We start from the raw sequence: 15,099 nt of genomic DNA on the forward strand, positions 1-15,099 counted from the left end.
CTCCATTCTTCCCATAAACAGACATGCAACCCCCCCCCCCCATCCAAAACAGACATGCACCCCTCTCTCCTCCCATCCAAAAACAGACATGCACCGCCCCAATTCCATCCAAAAACAGACATGCACCCCTCCCACCTAACAACAGACATGCGCCCCTCTCCCCACCCTATCCAAAAACAGACATGAACCCCTTCCCCTATTCAAAACAGACATGTTGCACCCCTCTCCCCTCCCATCAAAAAACAGACATGCACACTAACCTCATCCAAGACAGAACTATACCCCTCCCCTCACCCCATTCCATCCAAAAACAGACATGCACCCCTCCCCCCAAGCAAATCAGACACGCACCCCCCTCCTCCATCCCATACAAAAAAGACATGCACCCCTCCCCATTCCAACCTAAAACAGACATGCACCCCCCACCCTCCCCATACATAACAGAAGTGTACCCACCCCCCTTCCATCCAAAAACAGACATGCACCCCCCTCCTCCATCCCATACAAAAAAGACATGCACCGCTCCCCATTCCAACCTAAAACAGACATGCACCCCTCCCCCCAAGCAAATCAGACACTCACCCCCCTCCTCCATCCCATACAAAAAAGACATGCACCCCTCCCCATTCCAACCTAAAACAGACATGCACCCCCCACCCTCCCCATACATAACATAAGTGTACCCACCCCCCTTCCATTCAAAAACAGACATGCACCGCCCCAATACAAAAAAAGACCATGCACCCCTCCCCATTCCATTCTAAAACAGACATGCCCCCCCCCCTATCCAAAAACAAACATGAACCCCCACCATACAAAACAGACATGAACCCCCCCCCCCTCCATACAAAACAGACATGCACCTCCCCCCCCACACACAAAAAAAGACATGCATCCCTCCCCATTCCATCCTAAAACAGACATCCCCCCCACCCTATCCAAAAACACACATGAACCCCTTCTATACAAAACAGACATGCTGAACCCCTCCCCCCTCCCATCCATAACAGACATCCACCCCCACTTCTCAACTTTCTGTGATAGGAATGAGGGACATCTCTTAACAAACGTATGTAGGAATAGGACACACCCCCTGCCACGCCCCCTTAAAGAATAATTATATAAAAAAATATTAGTTAAACCCACAAGTTTTTATTTTTATTTTTTTACCCCTATTATTCCTTTATATTGGATTGTGAAATTTACAAATACAGAAATGTAGAAATTGGATGAAAGGTTTAGCGCTGGGAAACACTTTTTGGAAAGTAAAAAGTGAATTTTATATACAACTGTACAGATCAGACCAAAATAAGGGACAAATGAGGGAGGAAAGAGGGACAGAGGGACTTTGTTCCAAATCAGGGACAGTTGGGAGCTATGCATGCACCCCTCCCCCCACCCCTATCCAAAACTAACAGACAGAAAACTCCATAACTGTCTGTTCTCCATCTCTGACAGACACCACCAGGACATGGGAACTCTCCTCTGCACTCCACATTGCACTGAGCTGCTTCCAATCCTTCATCACTCACCATGTCCGCCATCTTGGCTTTATGTGTTGCTAGGATACGGGAGGATCAGGCTATGATGGGCGGGGCAACCCGCAGGAAGGACGTCAGCCCGCAGGCTCCGGGTTGCGTGAGGGCGGAAGTGGCTCCGGGTAATATGGAGACGGAGGAGGCCGAAACATCTAGAAGGGTAAATACATAATATAGAGGGGAAATAATAGAGGAGGAGATGTGCAGGGGGCTGGGGAACACTCTGCGAGGGCGGAGGGGATGATGGGGCTTGTAGTATTACAATGAAGGGAGGAGGGGGATGATGGGGCTTGAAGTACTATAATAGGGGGCAGAGGGGGATGATGGGGCTTGTAGTTTGACAATAGAGGTCGGAGGGGGATGATGGGGCTTGTAGTATGACAATAGAGGTCGGAGGGGGATGATGGGGCTTGTAGTATGACAATAGAGGGTGGAGAGGGATGATGGGGTTTTTAGTACTACTATATAGTATGGAGGGGGTTGATGGGACTTGTGGACTTGTAGTACAACCATAGAGGACAGAGGCGGGTGGTGGGGCTTGTAATACTATGATAGAAAGTTGAGGGGGATGATGGGGACTTGTAGTACTACAATAGAGGGCGGAGGGGGATGATGGGGCTTGTAGTACTACAATAGAGAGCGGAGGGGGGTAATGAGGCTTGTAGTATTACAATATAGGGTGGAGGGGGATGATGGGACTTGTAGTACTACAGTAGAGGGCGGAGGGGGATGATGGTACCTGTAGTATTACAATAGAGGGCGGAGGGGGATGATGGGGCTTGTAGTACTACAATAGAGGGCGGAGGGGGAAGATGAGACTTGTAGTACTACAATAGAGGGTGGAGGGGGGGATGATGGTACTTGTAGTATTACAATAGAGGGCGGAGGGGATGATGGGGCTTGTATTTTGACAATAGAGGGTGGAGGGGGATGATGGGACTTGTATTACAATGAAGGGAGAGGGGGATGATGGGTCTTGAAGTACTATAATAGGGGGATGATGGGGCTTGTAGTATAAAAATAGAGGGTGGAGGGGGATGATGGGGCTTGTAGTATGACAATAGAGGGTGGAGGGGATGATGGGGCTTGTAGTATGACAATAGAGGGTGGAGAGGGATGATGGGGTTTGTAGTACTACTATATAGTATGGAGGGGGTTGATGGGACTTGTAGTACTACCATAGAGGACAGAGGCGGGTGGTGGGGCTTGTAATACTATGATAGAAGGTTGAGGGGGATGATGGGACTTGTAGTACTACAATAGAGGGCGGAGGGGGATGATGGGGCTTGTAGTACTACAATAGAGAGCAGAGGGGGGTAATGGGGCTTGTAGTATTACAATATAGGGTGGAGGGGGATGATGGGACTTGTAGTACTACAGTAGAGGGCGGAGGGGGATGATGGGACTTGTAGTACTACAGTAGAGGGCGGAGGGGGATGATGGGACTTGTAGTACTACAATAGAGGGCGGAGGGGGATGATGGGACTTGTAGTACTACAATAGAGGGCGGAGGGGGGGATGATGGTACTTGTAGTATTACAATAGAGGGCGGAGGGGGGTGATGGGGCTTGTAGTACTACAATAGAGGGTGGAGGGGGATGATGGGGCTTGTAGTACTACAATAGAGGGCGGAGGGGGGTGATGGGACTTGTAGTACTACAATAGAGGGCGGAGGGGGGATGATGGTACTTGTAGTATTACAATAGAGGGCGGATGGGGCTTGTATTTTGACAATAGAGGGTGGAGGGGGATGATGGGGCTTGTAGTACTACAATAGAGGGTGGAGGGGGATGATGGTACTTGTAGTATTACAATAGAGGGCAGAGGGGGATGATGGGGCTTGTAGTACTACAATAGAGGGTGGAGGGGGATGATGGTACTTGTAGTATTAAAATAGAGGGCAGAGGGGGATGATGGGGCTTGTAGTACTACAATAGAGGGTGGAGGGGGATGATGGTACTTGTAGTACTACAATAGAGGGCGGAGGGGGATGATGGGACTTGTAGTATTACAATAGAGGGTGGAGGGGATGATGGTACTTGTAGTACTACAATAGAGGGCGGAGGGGGATGATGGGACTTGTAGTACTACAATAGAGGGTGGAGGGGGATGATGGGGCTTGTAGTACTACCATAGATGGTGGAGGGGGATGATGGGACTTGTAGTATTACAATAGAGGGTGGAGGGGGATGATGGGGCTTGTAGTACTACCATAGATGGTGGAGGGGGATGATGGGACTTGTAGTACTACAATAGAGGGTGGAGGGGGATGATGGGGCTTGTAGTACTACAATAGAGGGTGGAGGGGGATGATGGGGCTTGTAGTACTACAATAGAGGGTGGAGGGGGATGATGGGACTTGTAGTATTACAATAGAGGGTGGAGGTGGATGATGGGGCTTGTAGTACTACAATAGAGGGTGGAGGGGGATGATGGGGCTTGTAGTACTACAATAGAGGGTGGAGGGGGATGATGGGACTTGTAGTATTACAATAGAGGGCGGAGGGGGGATGATGGTACTTGTAGTATTACAATAGAGAGCGGAGGGGGGATGATGGTACTTGTAGTACTACAATAGAGGGTGGAGGGGGATGATGGGACTTGTAGTATTACAATAGAGGGTGGAGGAGGATGATGGGGCTTGTAGTACTACAATAGAGGGTGGAGGGTGATGATGGGACTTGTAGTATTACAATAGAGGGTGGAGGGGGATGATGGGACTTGTAGTATTACAATATAAGGCGGAGGGGGATGATGGGGATTGTAGTATGACGATAGAGGGTGGAGGCGCACAGAGATGGGGGGGTCACAGAGTTTTGGGGTTCGGTATCTGGATACCTCACCATATCACAGCATGGACAGGTTGTATGGTCATTCTCTTCCCATGGTCTGTGTCCCTCCAGGAGTCCTCAGAGGAAGACTCATCCTCCACTCCGGCGGAAGGTCTGACCACACTGAAAAGAGAAGAACGCCTGAGGAAGTTCAGAGAGCTCCACCTGAAAAGAGTAAGAGAGACTTCCACCCTACGGGGACACCTCGTAATGAGAGTCCTAAAGCTGACCCCCAAACACCATATTCCAAGGACAGCTTTGAACGTAGCGGTCCCCAGGCTTTTATTCCTGAGCCCCCCTGACTGCATATTTACAGCACCACCACCCTACCTCTCCAGCCATAGTGTTTGTCCACCTGACAGCCTGGTGCAACACAGAGGGATACTTTGTAAATGGCTTCAATCTGACCTCCGGACTTCCCTTGAGTTTTGCACAGTGGTGCCGGTTCCTCTCCTGGACAGAAATGGCTTACTCTGCTTTCACTGCAAAAAAGCCCTCCAGTTTTTTGATTGACAAAAGTGCCCAAAGTGGCAATTCAAAGGATGGGCACGAGTCGCCTGCTAGTAGTATCTGGTAGTGTTCTGCGCTTGGGAATTATTCTTTATCAGCCACTAATGGCACTTTTCCACTGTAAGTACCGGCTCGGCTCCACTCGGCCCTGCTTGGCTCGGTTTGGTTTTCCACTGCATGGTACCGCATGGTACGGTGTTGGAACGGTTCGGTTCGGTACGGTTTGCTTTTCCACTAAAGTAGTAAGTGTGTGTGATAACGATTCTCTGACCAATCAGTGGCTAGTAGTGACAAACAGTCAAGGCTGCGTGCAAAGGATTGTGGGATATGGTACCGGTACGGCCCTCTTGGAACCACAACCGAGGTGGTACCGTTTGGTTCCATGTAGTGGAAAAGCGCCGCCGTACCGAACCGTTCCAACACCGTACCATGCAATGGAAAAGCTCAAAAGCGAGCCGAACCGTTCGGTTCCATGCAGTAGAAAAGCGCCATAGGTGGAGTGTAGAGTTTGTGGCTGTGATGTCATCTATAATATTTCCCAAATGGAGCAAACCAGCAGCTACTACCAGCAGACAACTTCTGCCTATCCTTTGAGTAACTAATTCTCAAAGCCTTTGCCATTCAAAGATTAGGCACAAGTCGTCAGCTGGTGGTGTGCTGCACTTGGGAAATATTCTTTATCAGCCACTAGGTGGAGTGTAGAGTTTGTCACCTAGGTGGATCACATGTAGCCTACATAGATGACCTCACAGCCACAAACTCTATCACGTCACGTCCGGCCTGGCAGTTGTACATACTGCCGTAAACTCGGCTTGAGAGCCGAAATGGTGTGTTTTTTTTTTTTTTCTCAGACTTTCCAGCCTGGGGAGAGATCTGGGGTCTTATTGACCCCCAAATCTCTCCATAAATAGGACCTGTCATGCACTATTCCTATTACAAGGGATGTTTACATTCCATGTAATAGGAATAAAAGTGATAAAAAAAATTTGAGAGGGAAAGTGTAAAAATAAAAAACAATAAAAAAAAAAAAAAAATGTAAGTGTCCCTGTCCCCGTGTGATCGCACTCAGAAGTGAACACGTATGTACGTCACACCCACATATGTACACAGCGTTCAATTCACATGTGAGGTATTGCCATGAACGTTGGGGCAAGAATAATAATTCTAGCAAAAGACCTCCTCTAACTAAACGAGTAACCTGTAAAAAAAAGTTTTAAAGCGTTGCCTATGGAGATTTTTAGGTGCCGAAGTTTGGCGCCATTCCACGACTGTGCGCAATTTTAAAGCTTGACCTTATGGGTATCTACTTACTCAAAGTAACATCATCTTTCACATTCTTTTAAAAAATGGGGCTAACTTTAGTGTGTGTGTTTTATTTTTTAATTCATGAATTTGTTTTCTTTCCCAAAAAAAACGCGTTTGAAAAATTGCTGCGCAAATACAGTGTGACATAAAAAGTTGCAACGACTACCATTTTATTCCCTAGGGTCTCTGCTATAATGTTTGAGGTTCTGAGTCATTTTCTAGCAAAAAAAAAATGATGATTTTTACATGTAGGAGCGGAGTGCCAGAATTGGCCCAGTATGGAAGTACAGTAATCCCCCGCTCCATCGCAGTTCAGTTTTTGCGGTCCCGGTAATTCGCGTTTTTTTTTTTTTTTTTTAATGTTATTTTACTATATAAATCATTAAAAATGAAATATTTTTGTGTTTTCCATAGCTCTTGCTCTGTCTCTCAGTATCCTTTGTGTTTAAATGAGTTTCTATTGTTTTAAAAGTGTGTTTAACCGGTTGCCGACCGCCGCACGACTATGTACTGCGGCGGTCAGCCCCGGCCAGGCAGAGTGACGTATGGATACGTCACTCGCCTGTCACTGACTTGCGAGCCTATTGCGGGTGGGCGCGCGCCCGCCGCGGCTCGTTCACAGACAAGTCAGTGCGTGTGTCCGGCGGACTCGATGTCCGCCGGACACACTACGATCGCTCCTGTGAAGGGAGAAAGGCGGAGCGGCTTATGTAAACAAGCCGCCCGTCATTCTCCCTGGTGTAAAAATGAAGATCAGACGGTTCTACTATGTAGAACTGTTGATCTTTGTTTTTACACCAATAGCAATGTCCCTGCACAGTTAGAAACACGCCCCTAGGACACACTTAACCCCTCCCTGTCCAATAAAGTTAACCCCTTCCCTGCCAGTGTCATTTTTGCAGTAACAGTGCATATGTATAGCACTGATTACTGCAGTAATGTCACTGGTACCCCCAAAAGTGTCAAAAATGTCAGTCAAGGGTCCGATCTGTCCGCCGCAATGTCGCAGTACCGCAAAAAAAATCGCAGATCGCCGCCATTACTCGTTAAAAAAAAAAAACACCAAAAATGACAAATCTTTCCCTTTGTTAGTAAACGCGATAACTTTTGCGCAAACCAATCAAAATACGCTTTTTGCGATTTATTTATTTTTTTTTTTTTCTTACCAAACATATGTAGCGTAAAACAATTTGGCCGAAAATGTTAAAAAATTTTGATTTTTACATTTTTTTGGGGGGGAATTTCATATAAAAAAAATGTGAAAAATATTGTTATTTTTGCAAAAATTACGCTCTTTTTTTGTTTATAGCGCATGATCAAAAAATCGCACAGGTGATCAAATACCACCAAAAGAAAGCTCTGTTTGTGGGAAAAAAAGGACGTGAAATTCGTTTAGGTACAGCGTCGCACGACCGCGCAATTGTCCGTCAAAGTCACGCAGTAAAAAATCGCAAAAAAAACCCTGGTCTTTTAGCAGCCAAATCCTCCGGGGCTTAAGTAGTTAAAGACCTTAAAATGCTTTTACACGTACAGTGACAGTAAAATAAACATGCCTACAATGCATTTTAATAGGGTTTTTCTATTTCGCGGAATTTCACTTTTCGCGGCTGGGTCCGGAACGTAACCCCCGCAATGGAGGGGGGTTTACTGTAGTTGTTGTAAAGGCTGAAGGTTCTGTGTGCTGCTCCTCTCACAGCCGCTATCCCCCTAATACTCACCTTAACCCCCCGTCTCAATCCAGCGATGTGCAAGGGAGAAACGGCTATCCTGGGTCTCTCTCTCCTCGTTGGCTCCCACTGCTGTCAATCACAGCCAATGAGGAGAGAGTAGGGGGCTGGGCCAAGCTGCAGCTCTGTGTCTTATGGACGTATAGAACGGGGGTCAGGATCGACCATGCACACTCATGGTCGATCCTGGGCGATTTTCTGCTCTGAGCCTTAGCTCTAAAAACACCCAACAAGACCAATCCCATTCATTTCAATGGCCCCTGTTCACATCTGAGCATTCTGTCGCCTTAAAGGTTAACTCCACTTTCGTGGGGGGAAAAAAATCAGCAAATAAAAAGAAAACAATATAGAGTACACAATTGCAACACAAATCATATTGTAATTAAATGTTATTAAAAATTACCTTTCCTTTTCACCTTGTCATTTTCTGAAAATCCAATATGGCCGCCTGGAGCTGTTCTGTTCACAATGTATACTGACCACACCCCAGAAACATCATTTCCTGCTTGTGTGATTGGCTCACCAATTTTCCCAGAAGTCTGCACTAAGATACAAGTCAGATTTCTGGCATCCCCTGCAATAAAAATTTCATTTTTGGTGAGATACTCCCTATAGGAACACGTCTAAAGGGATGCAGGCCCAGCAGATTTCCTCATTAGAGCCCTGCAGCTGCCACAGCTGATAGATAATTATGAAACCACTCAGCACAGAGGAAGAAACAATGATTTCTTCAGAATAACAAAAGGTAGGAATCTGCAACAAGTTTGTTATTAGGCCCCTTTCACACTGTCCGTCTGTTTTTCTCAGCGGGGGATAGATCCGTCGATCCCCCGCTGAGCAGGAGGATGACAGCTGTTCTCCGTGCTGTGTGCGGAGACACAGCTCTCAGTTCCCCATGCATCTCTATGGGGAAATCGCATGGGAACGGACCGTCGGATCTGATCCGCTGGACAGATGGAAAATAGGGTTTCCATCCGTCCAGATTTGACGGATAGGATGTGAGCAGACATGTCTCCGCTGACATCCGATCCCCCATAGGGATGCATGGGGTGGACCGTTCAGATCCGCCCAAAAAACTGACTGGCGGATCTGAACGATCCGCCTGTGTGAAAGGGGCCTAATCCTTGTAATGTACAGAGATCACCCAGAAGGGAATGTGTTTTTTTTTTTTCTCAAAAAAAGTGGAATTACCCCTTAACCACTTGCCGACCACCGCAAGTATATATACTGCGGCGGTCAGCCCCTCACAGGCAAAGTGACGTATGGGTACGTCACTAGCCTGTGAGGCTCTGGGGAGCGAGCGCGCGGGTCACAACCCCCCCCCCCCCCCCCCGTGCGTGTGACCGGCGGAACCCGATGTCCGCCGGTCACTCTGCGATCGTCGGGGGAGAGGGAGAAAGGCAGGCGGCTGATGTAAACAAGCCGCCTGTCATTCTCCCCTGTGTAGAAACAATGATCATACGGTTCTACTATGTAGGACCGTTGATCATTGTTCTTACACCTCAAGCCACAGCCAATCACAGTTAGAATCATGCCCCTAGGGACACACATAACCCCTCCCTCTCAAATAAAGTTAACCCCTTCACTGCCAGTGTAATTTTACAGTAACAGTGCATATGTATAGCACTGATTACTGCAGTAATGTCACTGGTAACCCCCAAAGTGTCAAAAATGTCAGTCAAGGGTCCGATATGTCCGCCGTAATGTCGCAGTACCGCAAAAAAAATTGCAGATCGCCGCCATTACGTGTTAAAAAAAAGACAAAAATCTTTCCCTTTGTTAGTAAACGCGATAACTTTTGCGCAAACCAATCAAAATACGCTTTTTGTGTTTTTTTTTTTTTTTTTTACCAAACATATGTAGCATAAAACAAATTGGCCCAAAATGTTAAAAAATTTTGATTTTTACATTTTTTTGGGGGGAATTTCATATAAAAAAATGTGAAAAATATTATTTTTCCAAAATTGACGCTCTTTTTTTTGTTTATAGCGCATGATCAAAAAATCGCACAGGTGATAAAATACCACCAAAAGAAAGCTCTGTTTGTGGGAAAAAAAGGATGTCAAATTAGTTTAGGTACAGCGTCGCACGACCGCGCAATTGTCCGTTAAAGTCACGCAGTGCCGAATTGCAAAATACCCCCTGGTCTTTCAGCAGCCAAATCCTCCGGGGCTTAAGTGGTTAAGCAAAATGCCCGCCGCTCAAAAAAGTACATGAGCTTCTTTTTTGGCAGATTACAGGCGTTTTATGTTTTTTTCCATTAGTCGCTTGTCAACCTAAAAACGCCTGTAAAACAACGGTAAAAATAGCAACGCCTAGATGAGAATGCAGCCTGATATTACCAGTTTAAAGCATAATAGGGCTGCAGGCAAGGTAGCGCTGTTGCCTCCCCCACCATCCCTTGACATTACACTTTTTCTGGGATTTCTATGACGAACAAGTTTTGTTATTTTGCAGAATGAAGCGCGAAAGTTAAATCATCAGGAAGTGGTGGAAGAAGACAAACGACACAAGTTACCGAGTAACTGGGAAGCCCGGAAAGTGCGCCTGGAGTGGGAGCTGAAGGAGGAGGAGAAGAAAAGGGTAAAGACAAAAAAAAAAAAAACCCTTCACACTTTTGGGGTCAGTTTAATAAAAATGGGATGTTTGATTTACTTGTAAAATCCATCACCGGACACCGAGCATCTTCATATCCGTTACGTTGGGGTTATGCTGCAACCTTCAGGTAATAACCCCTCCCTGTAGGGCTTCAGATTTTGTAGCATGCCATGAACCACAAAGGAAGAGGGCCGGGGTCCCTGTCCCATGATGTACTCCCAAGAAAAGGATTTTATAGGTAAACCAACAATCCCGTTTTCTTTATCATACATCACGGAACACAAAGAAACTTCATATCTATAGACAATAGTCAGGACTGCTGATAGGGGGGTACATCCAGTCATTCTGTAGGGGGCCTGGGCACACAGGGGGCCCAGACAGCAGGGGGATCAGAGTGGAGGGGGTGGTGGCAATGGCAGAACGATGCCCTGTGCGGCTCTCTGCAGCAGCTGAAAGCTGGTTTCTCTTCCCCTCTCCTTTCTGCCAGCTTTCAGCCGCTGGAGAGAGAGAGACATGGACACAGTGCATTGTTCTGTAATGGCACTTTTCCACTGCAAGTACCGGCTCGGCTCTACTCGGCCCGGTTTGCTTTTCCACTGCTGGTACCGCATGGTACGGTGTTGGAACGGCTCGGTACGGTTCGGTATGGTTTGCTTTTCCACTAAAGTAGTACTAAAGTTAAGTGGGTGGGATAACAATGATTCTCTGACCAATCAGTGGCTAGTAGTAACTGCATGCAAAGGATTGTGGGATATGGTACTGGGTATGGTACCTCTTGGAACCACAATCGAGGTTGTACTGTTTTAGAGAGCCGTACCGTTTGGTTCCATGCAGTGGAAAAGCGCCACCGTACTGTACCGAACCGTTCCTACACCATATCATGCAGTGGAAAAGCACAAAAGCGAGCCGAACCGTTCGGTTCAATGCAGTGGAAAAGCGCCATAACTGTCCCCCCCCCCCCCCCCGGCCCGCTGCACTGATTACCCCCCCCCCCCTCCCTTTGCTGCCCCTGTGTTTCTTTGCCTCCCCCCGTAGCTCTGCCAGCTTCTGCGGGTACACAGGGGGATTCTGTGTTAGAAAACCAATCAGCTTCACAGTTTTTTGTCAGCTTAATTGGACAAGCTGAAGTTAGAAGCTGATTGGCTACCATTTACAGCAGCACCAGATTTTGCACTCTCCAAGTCAAACCTCCGTGAGTGATCATTCACTGTGTACATTTATAACTGAAGCATAGTAAACTGTCTACTACACTTCAGTTTATGAATGAACATTAACCTCTGTCTCCTGTTCATTCAAATTCAGTGCAGCTCAGGCTAAAGAGAAAGGAATTGAAGAATTTATGTCCGCTGTCTCAATGGTGAGATGTCGGGGGGGCGGTTTAGACCCCTGATATTTCACCCAAGCACCCCACCCAGTTTGTTAGTGTATTTAAATCTGCTAATACATCGAATAGTCCTTCTCCAGACTGAAAATGCTGCTGTCCAAATCTGCACAGTGTGCTCCTTCGTGCATAGTGGGGGTGTGCTAGGACAGGAGGTGTGTTACTGGCCAAATCGCCAGGTAAAAACGGGGGGGGGGGGGGTAGAGTCTAAACAAAACGAATGCAGCCGCCACATCTAATGATTGGTAAGCTGCAATATGACATTTTTGGGTTTAATACCGCTTTAAGACATCCACACAGCAAATGTTTTTCTTGGTGTTCGTTTTATCTTTGTTACATTGGATGTTCTTGGATTCCAGGTATTGGCTCATGTCCTAGTAGCGGCTTCTTTGTTTGTTTTTGTTATGTTTTTTTTGTTTTTTTTTGTTTTTTGCCATTTACAGGGAACTTAAAGTGGAGTTCCACCCTAAATTAAACTTGCTTCCATCTTCTTGCTCCGGGTCACCTGAAAAGCAACTGGATAATCGCAATTTTTTTTTTTTTTTTTTTACTTCGTATAGAAGAAAATATACTTACCTTACTTCCTCTTCCTCCCCTCGGCGGCCACGGTGATTCGTCACTTCCTGGCATGCAATGATTCCTGGGAGCTGAACGTCATCGCTCCCAGGAATCAATGCGCCTGCACCGGCCCTGACGTCAGTTCCGGTGCGGGCGCCGTCATACCTTGCTAAACAGCTTCTGGGCATGCCCAGAAGCTGTGGAGGGATGACGCTGCGGCACCCGAAGTGACGGCGGGGCCGGTGCAGTGCATCGTGGGACCGAAGAGGACGCAGAAGAGGACGCGCTGGCTTCAAGCTGCCCACACCTGAGATGGCAGCGCTGGAGAAGAAATTTTCAAGGTAAGTATTTCTCCTAAAAGGTAAGTGCAACCCGGGACAGATCAGAGGCTAGCCATTGTGGAATGTACTAGCCCTGACTGTCCCGGGGGTATTTTTATTAAAAAAAAGTATTCCCAGGGTGGAACTCCGCTTTAAACTTTGGTCATTTAGGGTAAAAGAACAGGTTCACTTTGACCACTTTAGCTCTGGAATGTTTTACCCCCCTTCATGACCAGGCCATTTTTTGCTATACGGCACTGCGTTACTTTAACTGACATTTTTGCAGTCATGTGACTCTACCCAAATAACATATGTCCCTTTTTTCCCACATATAGAGCTTTCTTTCAGTGGTAATTGATTCTTTTTGCACTATAAAGAAAAAAAGACCAATAATTCTGAAAAAAAAAAAAAAAAAATATATATATATATTATTATTATTTTTATTTTTTTTACCTTCTGCTATAAAACACATCCAAGTAAAAAAATCTTAATTTCTTCATAAATTTAGGCCAATATCTATTCTGCTACATATTTTTGTTTAAAAAAAAAAAGATCCCAATAAGCTTATATTGATCGGTTTGCGCAAAAGTTATAGCATCTACAAGCTATGACATATATTTATGAAATTTTTATTTATTTACTATTAATGGCGGCGATTAGCTGACATTACTAGTAAATAAAAATTGGTGATTGGGTTTGCGCAAAAGTTTTATAGCATCTACAAGCTATAGTATATTATGGAATTTTTATTTATATACTAGTAATGGCGGCGATTAGCGACTTATAGCCAGGCTGCAACATTGCGGCCTACAAATATGACACAGTGACACTTTTGACACTTTTTGGGGGGACCAGTGACACTAATTACAGTAATCAGTGCTACAAATTTGCACTGTCAGTGTACTAATGACACTGGCAGGGAAGGGATTAACATTAGGGGTGATCAAAGGGTTAAATGTGTGCCTAGAGAGTGCTTTCTTACTGTGGGGAAGGTGCTTGTACTATGGTAAGGCAGAAATCTGTGTTCCTGCTTTGCAGAAACACAGGATCTCTACCTTCCCTACTGACAGAATGGAGATCTGCCTTGTTTACATAGGCAGACCGCCGTTCTGCTTCTTTCCCGAATGATTAGCAGGTGTTCGCTGGGACATGTGTCCAATCACAGCAGGAACGGGTCACTGGCGGCGTGCGTGCACACCCTAGACCCAGAAGTGCAGTATCACATACTAGGTACTTGATCCTGCACAGGAGAGCTGCCTTGCCTCTGTATATCTACCGTATACGGTTAGCAAGTGGTTAAAGTGGAAGAAAAGTCTAACTCCAGCTCATCTTAACCTTGATAAAAAAAAAAAAAAAAAGATGTGTGTACTTTCCTATATTTAATTCCCTGGTCATGTGATTCAGCAGCTCCATCTCCCCCGTGTCAGTAAGCGGCTGCTGCAGGGGAGAGGTGGGAGGGCCAACAACAGCTGGGATCACGTGACTGTAGCACAGCAGAATTAAAAATAGGCAAGTATACAGATCCATTTTTTTTATACAGGTTCGGCAGGATAGATAGAAGGGGGTGGGGAACATTTTCAAGAGTAGACTTTTTTCCCAGTTTAATGTGGAACTTCACCTTGTAAAGAAAAGAACCACTTTACTGCCTAACCAAATAAGGATTTTAACCTCTCTGCTCTTCTTTTTCCTAGGAATGTGCTGAGAAGGGAATCGATTATCATCGAGCGAAGTTACTGGATATCAGTGCAGAGGAGGCAGACAGATGGGAGAGGAAGAAGAAGAGAAAGAATCCAGATTTAGGCTTTTCAGGTATATTAATAGATTATTACTACATCTGGATTTAGGCTCGTGCCAGCACTGTGCACACTTTGCTGTTGATTTTCGGCATAGATTATTTGGCATATTGTGTTTTTGGCACTACGTCTCTGTCTCTCTCGGTCTCTGTCTCTCTCGGTCTCTGTCTCTCTCGGTCTCTCTCGGTGTCTCTGTGTCTCTCTCGGTGTCTCTGTGTCTCTCTCGGTGTCTCTGTGTCTCTCTCGGTGTCTCTGTGTCTCTCTCGGTGTCTCTGTGTCTCTCTCGGTGTCTCTGTGTCTCTCTCGGTGTCTCTGTGTCTCTCTCGGTGTCTCTGTGTCTCTCTCGGTGTCTCTGTGTCTCTCTCGGTGTCTCTGTGTCTCTCTCGGTGTCTCTGTGTCTCTCTCGGTGTCTCTGTGTCTCTCTCGGTGTCTCTGTGTCTCTCTCGGTGTCTCTGTGTCTCTCTCGGTGTCTCTGTGTCTCTCTCTCGGTGTCTCTGTGTCTCTCTCTCGGTGTCTCTGTGTCTCTCTCTCGGTGTCT

The 15,099-nt window shown here is 46.3% G+C and overlaps 2 protein-coding genes across 2 annotated transcripts in view; one reads left to right on the top strand and one right to left on the bottom strand.

The window, feature by feature from the left end:
* Window positions 1-1,577, bottom strand: part of LRRC72 (leucine rich repeat containing 72) — a 61,374-nt gene extending 59,797 nt beyond the window's left edge. The window contains exon 1 of the mRNA XM_082257303.1: window positions 1,533-1,577. Coding sequence (XP_082113429.1) covers window positions 1,533-1,544 — 12 coding nt within the window. The 5' untranslated portion in view covers window positions 1,545-1,577. The remainder of the gene's footprint in view (window positions 1-1,532) is intronic.
* Window positions 1,578-1,599: 22 nt separating this feature from the next.
* The window catches only part of SYF2 (SYF2 pre-mRNA splicing factor), a 28,900-nt gene continuing 15,400 nt past the window's right edge, over window positions 1,600-15,099 (top strand). Inside the window, exons 1-4 of the mRNA XM_082257304.1 lie at window positions 1,600-1,698; window positions 4,442-4,543; window positions 10,369-10,494; window positions 14,460-14,577. Of these exons, the coding sequence (XP_082113430.1) occupies window positions 1,666-1,698; window positions 4,442-4,543; window positions 10,369-10,494; window positions 14,460-14,577 (379 nt within the window). The 5' untranslated portion in view covers window positions 1,600-1,665. The remainder of the gene's footprint in view (window positions 1,699-4,441; window positions 4,544-10,368; window positions 10,495-14,459; window positions 14,578-15,099) is intronic.

Source organism: Pelophylax lessonae (assembly GCF_965119305.1).
Source record: "Pelophylax lessonae genome assembly, chromosome: 5".
Taxonomy (NCBI): domain Eukaryota; kingdom Metazoa; phylum Chordata; class Amphibia; order Anura; family Ranidae; genus Pelophylax; species Pelophylax lessonae.